This window comes from Geotrypetes seraphini, chromosome 10, assembly GCF_902459505.1.
Source record: "Geotrypetes seraphini chromosome 10, aGeoSer1.1, whole genome shotgun sequence".
Lineage (NCBI taxonomy): Eukaryota > Metazoa > Chordata > Amphibia > Gymnophiona > Dermophiidae > Geotrypetes > Geotrypetes seraphini.
Genome location: NC_047093.1, coordinates 46,244,689 through 46,259,497, shown reverse-complemented (window position 1 = coordinate 46,259,497; position 14,809 = coordinate 46,244,689). Strand labels below are relative to the sequence as shown.

The window sequence follows — 14,809 nt, the reverse complement described above, 5'->3', positions numbered from 1 at the left end:
CCATTTCAATGTTCGATCTGGGCCCCTTTTTTCTTACGGCTTGGCTCATGAAATGGCACACCTAGGTGATAAGGGGTATTTAGATACAGTGATTTCCACTCTCTTGGGGTCCCGGAGACTTTCCACTTCTAGGGCTTATAGAAACATAGAAACATAGAAAGATGACGGCAGAAAAGGGCTACAGCCCATCAAGTCTGCCCACTCTTCTGACCCACCCCATCAAGTCTGAGTGCTAATGACCCAGATCCTTAGCTCGACCCCCATAGGGATCCCACGTGGATGTCCCATTTATTCTTAAAGTCTAGCACGCTGGTGGCCTTGACCACCTGCACCGGAAGTTTGTTCCAGTGATCTACAACCCTTTCTGTGAAGAAATACTTCCTGGTGTCACCATTAAATTTCCCTCCTCTGAGTTTGAGCGGGTGCCCCCTTGTGACCGAGGGTCCCCTGGGGAAGAATATATCGCTTTCCGCCTCGACACGACCTGTGATGTACTTAAATGTCTCAATCATGTCTCCCCTTTCTCTACGCTCCTCAAGAGTGTATAGCTGTAGTTTGCCCAGTCTTTCTTCGTATGAGAGACTCTTGAGTCCGGAGACCATTCTAGTGGCCATTCGCTGGACAGATTCAGCTCGAAGCACATCTTTTTGGTAGTGTGGTCTCCAAAATTGCACACAGTATTCCAGGTGAGGTCTCACCATGGCTCTGTAAAGCGGCATTATGACTTCAGGTTTGCGGCTGATGAAGCCTCTATTGATACATCCCAACATCTGCCTTGCCTTGGATGAGGCCTGCTCCACCTGTTTGGCAGCCTTCATATCTGCACTGACGATTACTCCCAAGTCCCGTTCTTCTGAAGTCCTAGCTAGTGTTTCCCCATTTAAGGTGTAAGTTTTGCATGGATTTCCGCAGCCGAGATGCATGACCTTACATTTCTTAGCGTTGAAGCCCAGCTGCCATGTCGAGGACCAGTTTTCCAACGTGATCAAATCCTGCGTCATATTATCCTTGAGATTGCTTTCACTTACTATATTACACAGTTTGGCGTCGTCGGCGAACAATGTTACTTTACCCTGAAGCCCTTGGGTCAAGTCCCTTATGAATATGTTGAAAAGGGATGGTCCCAGGACCGAGCCCTGCGGCACTCCGCTAGTCACTTCCGATGTCTCAGAGAGGGTGCCGTTGACCACCACCCTCTGAAGTCTTCCACTCAGCCAATCGTTGACCCATGCAGTTAGTTTCTCACCTAACCCCATCGACTTCATCTTGTGCAATAGTCTGCGGTGTGGGACACTGTCAAAAGCTTTACTGAAATCCAAGTACACTATGTCCAGAGACTCTCCCGAGTCTAACTTTCCCGTCACCCAATCAAAGAAGCTGATTAGATTGGATTGGCATGACCTACCCCTAGTGAATCCATGTTGACAGGGATCCCTTAGGTTCCCCTCGTCCAAAATCGTGTCTAGTTTACCTTTAAGTAAAGTTTCCATGAGTTTACATACTACTGATGTGAGACTTACTGGTCTGTAATTTGCAGCCTCTGCTCTGCAACCTTTTTTGTGCAGAGGAATGACGTTGGCTGTTTTCCAGTCCAGGGGGACTCTCCCCGTACTTAGGGAGAGATTGAAGAGTACTGCTAACGGTTTTGCGTGTTTGGTGTCTATTTGAGGAATGGTGTGCTGCGGGTGAAGTGGTCTCTTCACACTTCCTTGTCTTATATCTTGGAGTTCTTAAAAGATGGCCTGGACAGGGGCCTGGCTTGGTCTTCTCTCCGAGTTCAGCTTGCAGCCTTGTCTGCCTTTCATGCGTTGTTACGAGGTCAATGTTTGACTGTCATTCCTGATGTTCAATTATTGCGGGCGACCCAGTTGTTAAAACCTCCCTTTTGACTGTCTGTTCCATCTTGGGATCTTTTTTTTTTTTTTTTTATAAATCTTTATTTAAATTTTTCAAATAAACAACAATTATGTTTAAAGGCAATATACGATATTAGTACATCCAATATTAGTAATCATAATTCAAAACAAAGATAATACAAAATAAATCCATTTTCATTATTGGAAATATATTGACAAAAAGAAGTAACCCATACTTTTTATTTAACATAGTCCTCAATAAAGGAGGAAAGAGACTAAGAAAAGGAAATTCTTCCAGGAAAGATCACATATTAAAGTTTTACAGGAAATTAAGTGAGAACCGATGGTTAATAAAAGAAAAAGGACTTGAGTTACACCGAAGTCATTATGGTGCAAATGAAACACCTTTACCCTCTAAAAAGAAACGTAGCTGCTGAGAATCATAAAAGATATATCTATTGTTTTGAAATACAACAAAACATTTACAAGGAAATCTTAACTGAAAAGAGGCTCCTAATGAAACAACTTTATCCCTATATGCAAGAAATTCTTTCCTTCTAGTCTGAATCCATTTTGAAACGTCCGGATATATATATATTCTTTCTTCCAAAAAGGAAACTTGTTTTAAACCATAATACAATTTCAAAATCATTTCGTTATCCTGATAAAATACCAGGGATACTATCAATGTAGCTCGTCCGGACAGTTCAAGATTTGATGATTCCAAAAGGGTTGTTAAATCTTGTTCAGTAGTTGTTTCAGACTCCTTTAATGTCCTTTTTAAGTAATAAATCTTCTGCAAAGGTGGTATATTCATTTCCGTGATTTGTAATGTAGAAACCAGGAAATCTTTAAATAATTCCCTAGGAGTTTTAAATTTAGACATAGGAAAGTTTAAAATCCTCAAGTTTAAACTCCTATTTTGGTTTTCCAAGTTTTCAATTTTACGGAGAAGAAAAACTTTATCCTTTGCATTCTGATTATTTAAAGATTTAACCTCAATTATAGATTTTTCAATGTCTCCTATTTGTTTCGCTTGATCAGAGGAAACAGTTTCCAGTTTATTAACTTTAGAAGAAACTTCAGCCATCAAGGAAATAAATCCAATACATACAGTTTGAAGATTTTCAATTGCTCCCCACAATGAATCCAGTGTGACCACCGCCGGTTTCACAAGCGGCTTGAGATGAGGGAACCCGGGTTCCCGCTCTCCTTCCCGGGCTTCACCTCCCCCACTCTCACCATCACTTGCCTGCAGTGTTGCTCCTCCCTCTCCTGATCTTTTTTCCGAGCTTGCCTGCAACAGGGTCACCTCCTGAGTCTGTTGCTGCCAAATTCCCCCAACAGGAAGCAACAACTCCGTTGTGCTACTCGGGGGAGGAGGAGGATCAGGTCCCAAGGGGCTCAGCGATGCATCGCCGTCCATGCTGAGCTGCTCCTGGAGCTCAGTAGCGGATCCGCCCGACGCCATCGGAACTGCGAATGTTGTTATCGCAGTTTGACGCGGAGTCGAAGTCACGGCAAAGGAATGAGGGATATCCCTCTGTCGTCCCCTCCTCTTAGGCATCGAAGACACTTTGAGGAAAGCGTCACCGAAGGTAAATTTATTTTGCCAGAGCGGGAGCTTGGACTCACACGTCCACTCTCGTCGCCATCTTGTCTCTCTCTCCCCCATCTTGGGATCTTAAGCTGGTCTTATCCATGCTGGTGTGCCCACTTTTTGAGACTTTGGGTGCATGCTTGTTGAAGGACCTTACTCTTAAAGCAGTCTTTTAGGTGGCCATTACTTCTGCTAGAAGTGTTTCTGAGCTTCAGGCTTTCTCTTTTAGGTCTCCCTTCCTGGAGTTCTCTAGGGAGCGGGTTCTTTGCGGCTTATCCCTTCCTTTCTGCTGAAGTGGTTTCGCCTTTTCATGTCAAACAGTCCGTGGTCCTCCCGGTGTTGGGCATTGGGAGGACTCTTTGGAACAGAAACAGTTGTGCAAATTGGATGTCTGCCAGGTCCTTTGCTCTTAAGTTCAGCGGACCCAAGAGTTCAGGAACTTGGATCATCTTTGTTCTCTTATTGGGTCCTCGTAAGGGGGATGGCGCTTCCAAGGCTACCATTGCGCGGTGGATTAAGGAGATTATTGCTTCTGCATATCTTCTTTAGAAAAAGCCTGTTCTGGAATTTCTCCAGGCTCATTCCACTCGGGGTCAGGCAGTTTCTTGGGCCGAGTCTTCTCTTGTGCCTCCAGTGGGTATTTGTAAAGTGATATTTGTAAGGCTGCAGTTTGGTCTTCTCTGCATTCCTTTGTCAGACCCTACCGTGTGGACATTCAGGCGCATTGGAACGTGGTGTTTGGTGAGCGTGTTCTGGTGTCGGCCCTTCAGGATGCTCACCCTTGATGGGTTCTGCTTTGGTATGTCCCATCAGTAAAGAATTGTACCGGTCTAGAGAGTGACACAGAAGGAGAAATTAGTTTCTTACCTGCTAATTTTCTTTGTTAGCCTCTTTAGACCGGTGCAGTTCCCTACCCTATCTGTCTTTCTGCGGTGATTGCGGTTTTGTTCGCATGAAGATTTTACTTTTTCTGCGGGTTCAAGTATTTTTCTAGGGCCTGGGAAATACAAGAACAGTGGCTGTGGCTCAGCTGACATAGCTGGTGAGCTTTGAGGACATTTTCACTACAGGATTTTGGTTCTATGCATTTTCCAACACCGTTACTGTGTTTGTTGCTTTATATTCCTGTTTGGCGTGTTATTACTGTTCAATGTTTTTTCTTAGTTCTGCTTGGCTATTTGGTAGACTGGGTTAGGATGGGGAGCCTCAGCTAATATACTACTACCAAAGTTTTGGTCTCAGTCTTCACCTGCTGGTCACAGTGAGATATTACCCATCAGTAAAGAACTGTATCGGTCTAGAGAGGCTAAAAGAAAGAAAGAAAAAGAGAAAATTAGCAGATAACCTAATTTCTCCTTTTCCAGCAATGGATTTGAGTTTAATTTTACATGTTGAGTGAAAAAAGAGATTTAAAACAAACCAGAGAAAATATACTACTTAGTAGTATCATTGTATGTCCTCCCCACCTCCAAGTCCTAGTAATTTTGGAAGAAGTAAACAAGCGATTCACATCTATCAGTTCCACTTCATTCAATATTTTATAGACCTCTCGTATCACCCCCTGACCATCTCTTCTCCAGGCTGAAGAGCCCTAGCCACTTTAGTCTTTCCTCAAGTCATTCCTTCCCTTTATCAATTTCATCGCCCTTCTCTGTACTTTTCTAATTCCATTATATCTTTTTTTTTTTTTTTTTGAGATGTGCCGATAGTATTCAAGTTGCGTCCACACCATGGAGCGCTACAAGAACATTATTATGTTCCTTCTGGATTCCATACACTAGGTGTTCAATCCCAACCCACAGTCCCGGAGTTGCAGAAATCCAAACACTTTTCTGAGTACATGCTCCATCCCCTTAGCCTGAGAGCTAGAAACATATCCAGTTTCAATTTCTGCAAGCAGTCTGTGCAGAAGTCTTTTGCAGTTGCTCTTCTTTTTCTTATTTATTAGCTTAAAGTGCTTTTTTGGTGGCTTCAGTGGTCCCCTGTCTGAAGAAAGGACACAGTCCCAAGGTGCTGGACTACTGCTTCACAGAGAAACTGGTAGATCTGTGTAGCCAGTCTGCTGTGTGCCACCCTTCTTAAACTTGGGGTCTATTCCTCAGGGAGTTTTCTTGCCCGCTGACTGTATGTGTCTAGAGTGAAACCCATGAGGATCCGTGGGGGTGGAGGACATAGTCTGTGTTCGGCTGGCTGGCAGGCCTAAGATCTTCAATTTTGGTCCTTTGGAGAGGCTTCTGAGGCAGAAAATCCTTTCCTTCCATTCAGCTGCTGTGTAAGTGTGGGCAGGTAGGCACAGTTGAAACTGAGTAAATCCTCCATTATTTCCTATGGGAACTTTGGAGGTGGCTTAATAAAAGTGTTTAAACACGTTTTTCACAGTTTCTGAGGGTAGGGTTCAGGTCCCCCACCTCCCCAGACCCCCAAATCGTTATTTTTGGGTTTTATTATTTTTGCTGTTGGCGTGAAATTGCAGGTGGCAGCCATCTTGGATTTTCAACACACATTTCCTCGGATCAATGGGTGCTAGACATCATTTGGGAGGGGCATAAGAATGATTTCTTTTGCCTGCCTCTAGATCTGTGTCTGGACTCTCCAGCAGGTCAGCAGGAAAAGAATTCCCGAGTCCATGCTACTATTCAATGTTTTTTTAGAAATCAGGGCGATAGAAAGAACCCATTCCAGAACATGAATCGGGCTTAGGCAGATACTCCTTATACTTCATCGTGCCAAAGAAAGGCTCAGAAGACTGGAGACCCATTCTAGATCTAAAGGCGATCAACTGCATCTTGTGGATTCCTAATTTCCGCATTGAAACTGTGCAGTCATAACTACTGTCTTTCCAGGAGAATTTCTAGCATCCTTGGATCTCTTGGAGGCTTACCTCCATATTCCAATCTACCTGGAGCATTGCAGGTTCCTGCGTTTCCATGTTCAACAGCTTTTCCAGTTTGCTGCACTGCTTTTTGGCCTTGCGACGGATCCAGAAGGGATATCTCAGAATGGATTATTAAGTTTATGCCTTCGAGCATCTTCTTTCTGTTAGTGCCTGTAGGATTCCATACGACACGCCCTCTCTGTATACACTCAGTTGTTTGGCATAGTCTGTTTCTTTCTGTTTCTGTTATTCTTCTTACAGGCTTGAAGATTTTCTGGCCAGTTGCCAGACCCTGTGGGGAGTTTTCTGTGATTATCCCAGGACAAGCAGGCAGCATATTCTCCACATGTGGGTGATGTCACTGACGGAGCCCCCTAGCGGACATTTTTGCAAGCAGACTTGCTCGAAGACCTTCAGGATTGCGATTGGCCCGCGCATGCGCGCGTGCCCCTCCCACCCTGCCTAGGACATACATCGCCTCGGCGTGTCCTCAGTTCTCTGTTTTCCGCGGAGCCAGAAGCACTGCTCCCTTGCTTCGCGCGATCTCATTGTCCCTCTTGCACCGCGGCTTATTTAGTTAGTTTCTTTTGAGTTGCTGTACTTGCGTCTTTCATTTTCTTTATTTTCATTTTTTTTCAGTTCGTATATTTTTGACCGGGTTCCTGGTCTTCCTTTAGCTGCCTGGCCTTGCGTGGCCGCGGCTCTCTTTTTTCTTATGTCCCGGCCTCGTACCGGATTTAAAAACTGTACTAAGTGCAACCGGGTTATCTCCATCACCGATCCTCATTGTTGGTGTGTGGAGTGGCTGGGTGCAGAGCACCGCACTGAGTCGTGTCCCCGTTATGTGACTTTACAACCGCGGGCTCTTCGTAGACGGGTAGCCAAGATTCTCCAACTCTTTGGCCCCATGGATCCTGCAGGACTGGCCTCAAGCTCGGCCTCGACGCCCTCGTTGAGCGCCTTGGCCTCAAAATCCCCATCTGCCTCGAAGGCTCCAGCCTCGGCCCCTCCTGCTACTCTGGCTTTGGGTAAGTCTCCTCTTTCCTCCTCAGGTATGCCAGCGAAGAAGCCTACCTCGGAGTCTCATGTTAGCGCCGCCTCATCGGCGTCTTCGAGACATCAATCTAAGCGTGCCTCCTCACGTAGGGAATACTCTTTCTCGAGGTTGCCCCCGAAGGAGCGCACTGCTGCACCTCCGACCCACCTTCCTTTGGTCTCGGTGCCTATGTTTGAGGACATGCTTAAGGCTATTATTACCACACAGTTTTCCTCTGTGGTCAGCCAACTAGTTCCGACTTTGACGCCTTTGACCTCGGTCTCGACCCAGTCGCGGTCTGACCAGCCTGAGCATCCCCTCATCTCTCGAGGCCTTAACCGTAAGACTCGTCGGATTCCCTCGAGCAAGTCTTCCTCTCCTGAGTCACCGATGACTTTTCGGGGGTCAAAATAGGGGCCACTTTTTCCCCCGCTACTGCAGCAAGGCTCGCCTCTTCTAAACGGCCCCGGTCTTCCCCGCCCTGTCAGGGCAGGTCTCTGACCTCGAAACTGTCCAGACACACGCTTGTCCTCGAATTGGACTCTAGTGTTCCCCATTGAGGTGCTTGGCGGCTTCTAAAGGCGCTGCATCGAAGACAGTTGGGGATTTTCCCTATACCCCGTCTTCTCTGAGGCTTCTTCAGCGATTTCTTCGGACCCCGGGGTCTTCCCCAGTCCATCTGGCATGGGGCCGTTCCTAGACGCCCTCTACACGCCTTAGTCGAACCTCTTCGGTCTCCCGTTCACGGGACAACGAGGCTCCAGCTTACTATTCCAGGGAAGTTTCTCCCTCTTTCTCAGCTGCACCCCAGTCTCGGTCGGAGTCTCCCCCGGAAGATGAATCTTCTTCTCGGACCTCCTCCTTTTCTCGTTTCATCTCTGACATGGGCAGAGCTTTGAACTTAGATCTTTAGGCTGACTCCCGCTTTACCTGGCAGAAATGGGAGTTGACAATACGAGGCGCTTCGTCTTCCGTTGCATCAGGTTCTCCGGCAAACATTTCTCCGGAACCTGGAGACACCATATGCTATCACAGCTATTCCCTCCAAGTTGGAGTCCCGTTACTGGACTATCCCGGTTAAAGGGTTTGAAAGTGCTCAGCTATCCCACCAATCCTTGGAGGTTGAGTCTTCCTTGAAGAAGTCAAACCGCTCGAAGGTTTACGCTGCCGTCCCTCCGGGCAGGGAGGGCTGTACGATGGACAAATTTGGTTGCCGCCTTTTATCAGAATTCGATGATGGCGAACCTATCCTTAACTACAATTTCATCTTCACGTCCTACCTCCGGTTCTGTATAAATGCCCTCCGCTCGTTCCGGGGGGTCGTGCCAGAGCCTCAGCGTCAGAAGTTTCGTCTCCTCGAGGAGACCCTTTCCCATCTCCACCTGTATATGTTTCAGGCCTCTTTTGACGCCTTTGAATTGTCCTCGAGAGTTACAGCCTTTGCGATTGCCATGCGTCGCCTCGCTTGGCTTCGGATTGTGGATATAGATCTGAATCTACAGGATCGCCTCTGCCAATCTCCCATGTGTGGGTCATGAGCTCTTCGATGATTCCATCAAGGTGGCCACGAAGCACCTCTCAGACCACGAGCGGTCCTTTGCGTTCCTGGTGAAACTTAAACCTAAGGCCCCTCCGGCTCATCAATATAAAAATCCCTCTCCGGAGTTATCCACAAAAATCCACTCCTGCTTTCTCTAGGCCTCCGAAACAGCAGCAGCAGCAGCAACGTCAACCTAAGACTCAGCCGCCAGCCCCGGCAAAGCCCGGGCTGTCCTTTTGACAAGTCCAGTCTGAGCCTTCGGGTGCCCTTCCTCCTGGAGCCTCCTCTCCTCCCCATCAGGGGTTGTCTCCATCATTTCTACACTCAATGGGAGAGTCTTACCACCGACGGGTCCTGTCTATCATCCAGAAGGGGTACCCCCTCCACTTCAGTCGCATACCTCCGGACTTGCCTCCAGGAGAGTTCCCTTCTGCTCAGTCTCAGCTTCCCCTCCTCCTACAGGAAGCTCAGGCTCTTCTTCGCCTTTGGGCGGTCGAGGAGGTTCCCCCAAACCAGTGGAACTCCGGATTTTATTCCCAGTACTTTCTGATACCCAAGAAGACGGGGGATCTACGTCCGATCCTGGACCTCCGTGCTTTGAACAAGTTTCTGGTCCGGGAATGATTCAGAATGCTCACCCTTCCCACATTGTATCCCCTCTTGGACGAGGGGGACTGGCTGTGCTCACTGGACCTCAAGGAGGCATACACGCACATTCCGATACACCCGGCCTCTCGCCGGTATTTGAGATTCCAGGTGGGGGATCTCCATCTCCAGTATCGTGTTCTTCCCTTCAGCCTGGCGGCCTCTCCAAGAGTTTTCACAAAATGTCTGGTTGTGGTCGCTGCGGCTCTGCCCCTCCGCGGCATGCAGGTGTTTCCCTACCTCGATGACTGGTTAATCAAAGCGTCCTCTTGCACCGAGGTCCTGCGAGCGACGAGACAGACCATCTTGCTCCTTCAGAGTCTAAGCTTCGAGGTGAACTTTCCCAAGTCTCACCTCTGCCCGTCCCAGTCTCTCGAGTTCATTGGAGCGGTCCTGGACACGGTTCGTCTCCGCTTCTTCTTGCCTCGGCCTCGTCAGGAGGCCCTAATCCGTTTGTGCCGAAGAGTGACCCATATGCACTTGGCGCTGGCTCAGCTCATGATGGTCCTCCTAGGTCACATGGCCTCCACGGTTCACGTGACTCCTTTTGCCAGACTTCACCTCCGTGTTCCTCAATGGACTCTGGTATCCCAATGGATCCAGGATCGGGATTCTCTCTCCCGACGCATTGACGTGACTCCTTTGTGTATGCTCTCTTCAAATCTTTCCAGAGGTTTTCTGTTTCATGCTCCTCCTCCGCAAAAGGTCCTCACGAAGGACTCGTCGACCTATGCTTGGGGGGCTCATCTGGATGGTCTGCGCACCCAGGGTCTTTGGTCCCGCGCCAACCGCCTTTGTCACATCAATCTTCTGGAGCTTCAAGCGATTTTCCTCTCTCTGAAAGCCTTTTGTCACCTTCTTCGTGACCGGATGGTGCTAGTTCGCAAGGACAACCAGGTCGCCATGTATTATATCAACAAACAGTGGGGCACGGGGTCCAGGTCCCTATGCTTGGAGGCGATGGGGCTCTGGGATTGGGTCATTCGCCACAACATATTCAAGCTGTCTACATTCAGGGCCAGCGGAACTATCTGGCAGACAAGTTGAGTCATCTTCTGCAGCCTCACGAGTGGTCCCTCCATTCCGTGACCCTGCGTCGGGTGTTTGCTCGTTGGGGGACTCCAAACGTCAATCTGTTCGCATCCCCCCTCAATCACAAGCTGCCCCGCTTCTGCTCCAGGGTTTACACTCCTCTCAGGATCAAGGCAGATGGATGAATGAGTTTTTGTATGCGTTTCCTCCATTCCCTCTGATTCTGAAGACTCTCGTCAAGCTCAAGTCTTCGCGTGCCATCATGATTCTGATAGCTCCTTGGTGGCCCTGACAACCTTGGTTCTCCCTTCTGTTGCAACTCAGTTCCAGGGAGCCTCTTCCTCTGCCTATTTTTCCTTCTCTGCTTACACAGAGTCAGGGTTCTCAGCTTCATCCTAAATGGAATAGACACGTGGGATCTATTCACAGAGAAAGGTAGGGGAGGGTCATTGGGGTGGGCAGACTAGATGTGCCGTGGCCCTTATCTGCCGTCTATTTCTATGTTTCTATGTAACCTCCAGTCTCTGCTCTTAACAGCTTGGTTCCTCGAGACTTAATGCCCTCGTTCCAGTTTTCCCAGCCTGGAGGTGTCTCGGAAGGAGTCCACTCGCCAATGTTACCGTCGGAAGTGGACCCGCTTTTCTTCCTGGTGTGCTACTCGGCAGCTGGAGCCTCTGTCCACCTCCTTATCAGCTGTCCTGGATTATCTGTTGTCTGGCGCTGGGCTCAAGTCCTCTTCGGTTCGAGTTCACCTTAGTGCCATTGCTTCTTTTCATCAGCCAATTGACGGGAAGCCTATCTCTGTTCATCCTGTGGTTTCCCGCTTCATGAAAGGACTTTTCCACATTCATCCGCCCCTCAAACCTCCTCTGATGGTCTGGGATCTTAACGTGGTACTTGCTCAATTGATGAAACCCTGGGATAAAGCACAGTTACTTACCATAACAGGTGTTATCCAGGGACAGCAGGCAGATATTCTCGCAACCCACCCACCTCCCCGTAGTAGGCTTCTTTGCTTGCTATCTGAACTGAGGACACGTTGAGGAGACGCATGCCCTAGGCAGGGCGGGAGGGACATGCGCACATGCGTGGGCCAATCGCAAGCCTGAAGGTGTTCGAGCAAGTCTGCTTGCGAAAATGTCCGCTAGGGGGCTCCGTCGGTGATGCCACCAACATGTGGAGAATATCTGCCTGCTGTCCCTGGATAACACCTGTTACGGTAAGTAACTGTGCTGTATGTGCGTTGCCAAAGGCTCTTTTTTGTGGTGCTCATTGCACATAGTAGGTTAGTTCTACATTGTTCCTCAATATTTTTCTGAGTTGCCTTTGTGCCTGTTTATTACTTGTTCATGTTTTGCAGAGTTGTTTGTGTTGCTGGGGATCTTCCCCCCTGAACCCCCATGTCATGGATTTGTTCAGGTATGTTGCTTGGCTTTGGGACTTAACTGGGTATGTTTCTAGCTCTCAGGCTAAGGGAATTCCGCATGTGCTCAGAAAAGTGTTTGGATTTCTGCAACTCCTGGACTGCGGGTTGGGATTGAACACCTAGCGTATGGAATCCTACAGGGACTAACAGAAAGAAGATCGAAGGTAGAAACCTAATCTTCCATTATAACATTCTCATCTTTGTCTTCCATTCCGTTCCTGATGACAATTTCTAAAATTCTATTTGCTTTCTTAGCTGCTGTCGCTGCACACTGAGCTGTGGGTTTCAGTCGATCTTGATGACACCTACAATTTTTTTCCTGCTTGGTGACTCCTAATGTGGAACCTTTCATCACATAGCTATAATTCAGACTCCTCTTTCCCACATTCATCACTTTGCACTTGCTCACATTAAATGTCATATTCCATTTTGATGCCCACTCTTGCAAGGTCCTCTTGCAATTTAATAGTTTTGTGTCATCAGCAAATTTAATTCTCACTAGTTATTCCCATCTCTAGATCATTGATATCTGTGGCTGGCCTAGAACTATGGAATGCCTTGCCTAGTATCCTGTGGTTTTGTATGGGGAAGATGAATTTTAAGAAAATGCTGAAAACTCAATTATTTGCCAGTGCCTTCTTATGCTAAGGTATATTTTGATGAATCGCGTTTAGAATTTTTCTGACATCAATGTTTGATTTAAAGCTTGCTTGTATTTCTGAATTGATTGAATTTGTGCTCTATCCCCATTATAACAGGGACAGTTAATGATGTTTAGACATGTCTGTTATATGTGATAATCAGAGGGAAACAAGATTTTATGTATGTGATATGGAAACCGCATAGTTGTATGTGGTATATAAATTTTTTAATAAATAAAAAGCAACGGTCCCAACACTGACCCCTGGGGAGCTGTACTATTTATCCTTTTCCATTGAGAATGTTGGACCAGTTAACCATACACTTTTCTATCTAACTGTTCTTAAGATTAATAGGTCATACCTCCTATACTATGACTTTCCCCCAGAAATCTTTCATGGGGTACTTTGTCATGAATTCCATGATCCAAGCTCTGCATTTGTTCAGTTCCAGTGTTCAGCTATTGTATTTCATGGGTCTGAATTTGAGTGAGCGATGATACAAACCTTTTCAGGAATATATTTATTCACGGTGTGTGATAATTGGAGGGGTAGCCTAATAGTTAATGCAAAGGACTGAGATCATGGGGAACTGGATTCAATTCCCACTGCAGCTCCTTGTGACCCTGGGCAAGTCACTAAAACCTCCATTGCCCCAGGTACAAAAAAAAGCCCTTAGTTTTGAGCCTACTAGGGGCAGAAAGTACCTGCATATAAGGTGTACAGCACTGTGTATGTTTAGAGGCACTTAGAAATGATTAGTAGGATCCTGCTGTGGGTGTTTCTAAAAAGTGGCACAATAAATTTGACCATTGTTTACTCTCTTTTTCCTATAGCTCTTCCCAGTCTATGTTGCTGGACTGTGGTGAAGGAACATTTGGCCAGCTGTGCCGTCACTATGGCAGCCATGTTGATGAAATCCTCTGTAATATATCAGCAGTCTTCATTTCACACATACATGCAGACCATCACACGGTGAGTATTGAGACCATGCTATAAAGCAGGATGTGTGCGCAGTGGTTAAAGCTACAGCCTCAGCACCCTGGGGTTGTGGGTTCAAGCCCACGCTGCTACTTGTGACCCTGGGCAAGTCACTTAATCGCCCCATTGACCCAGGTACATTAGATTGTGAGCCTGCCGGGACAGACAGGGAAAAATGCTTGAGTACCTGAATAAACCATTTAGGGCTCCCTTAGGAGAATGGTATAGAAAAATGAATGAATGAATGAATAACTAAATAAATGAATAAATTGTTGCCTGTGTTGTATATGTGTGCACATGTAAAAGCTAGAAACATTGTTTTTATGTCGCTTTTAAGCTTTTGAAAGCAAGAGTACGTCATTCATATGAAGTGAAGTGGAGGAGATAGATACATATTGATGCACTTCGTGTATTTAACAAAATTGAGTCAAAATCTTATGCTATGAGAAATTTTAGTCTGTAAAGTACCACCACCCTTGATCTTCTATTGCTTGTATTGGTCTCTGCATGTTTTCCACCTTCTAAAAAACTACAGTTGGAACACAGATGTGTACTAGATATGCTTAGAGATTAGTAAAAATTTATTTGGGTGATATTTTTTCAAATATCAACTGTTTGTTTGCCTACAGGGTTTATTCAATATTCTACTCGAAAGAGAGAGGGCATTTGTAAGTAGCATTTTTATTCTAAATATTTTAAGAGGGTAAAGCAGAGTTACTCCTAGCGGAATTCTGCGTAAACATTTTTGAAAATTCTGTGCACAAAATATTTCAAAATTCTCTGAAGTTTGTGTGTAGTGTCTTGCATAGAATTCTCCTATCCTGAGGCCTGAAATTCCTTTTCTCAGGTTCCAGTCTCTTCAGTTCCCTCTCTCACTCCAGCTATAGTTCTGTCTCCTTCTAGATCCAACTCCACTTTCGCTTGCACCCAGTATCGGACCCACGCAGGGGAAAAGGAAAGGAGGGGGACGGTAACGGGCAGAACAGAAGTTCTGTTGTGCAGTTGTGCAGAATTCTGCCAGGCGTATGGAGAGTTGTCTACAGAAATAGGCATATAAAACCTCTATACATGTAACTTTTACCCAAATTGAAGAGAGCCATTCTTTGAATGGAGTAGGTTTATACGATTTACCATATTTTTCGCTCCATGAGATGCACCGGACCATAACACGCACCCTTGA

The 14,809-nt window shown here is 46.6% G+C and overlaps 1 protein-coding gene across 1 annotated transcript in view; it reads left to right on the top strand.

Annotated features, from left to right (window-relative positions):
• The window catches only part of ELAC2 (elaC ribonuclease Z 2), a 117,224-nt gene that overhangs the window by 59,052 nt on the left and 43,363 nt on the right, over positions 1-14,809 (top strand). The window contains 2 exon segments of the mRNA XM_033961702.1: positions 13,485-13,623; positions 14,259-14,301. Coding sequence (XP_033817593.1) covers positions 13,485-13,623; positions 14,259-14,301 — 182 coding nt within the window.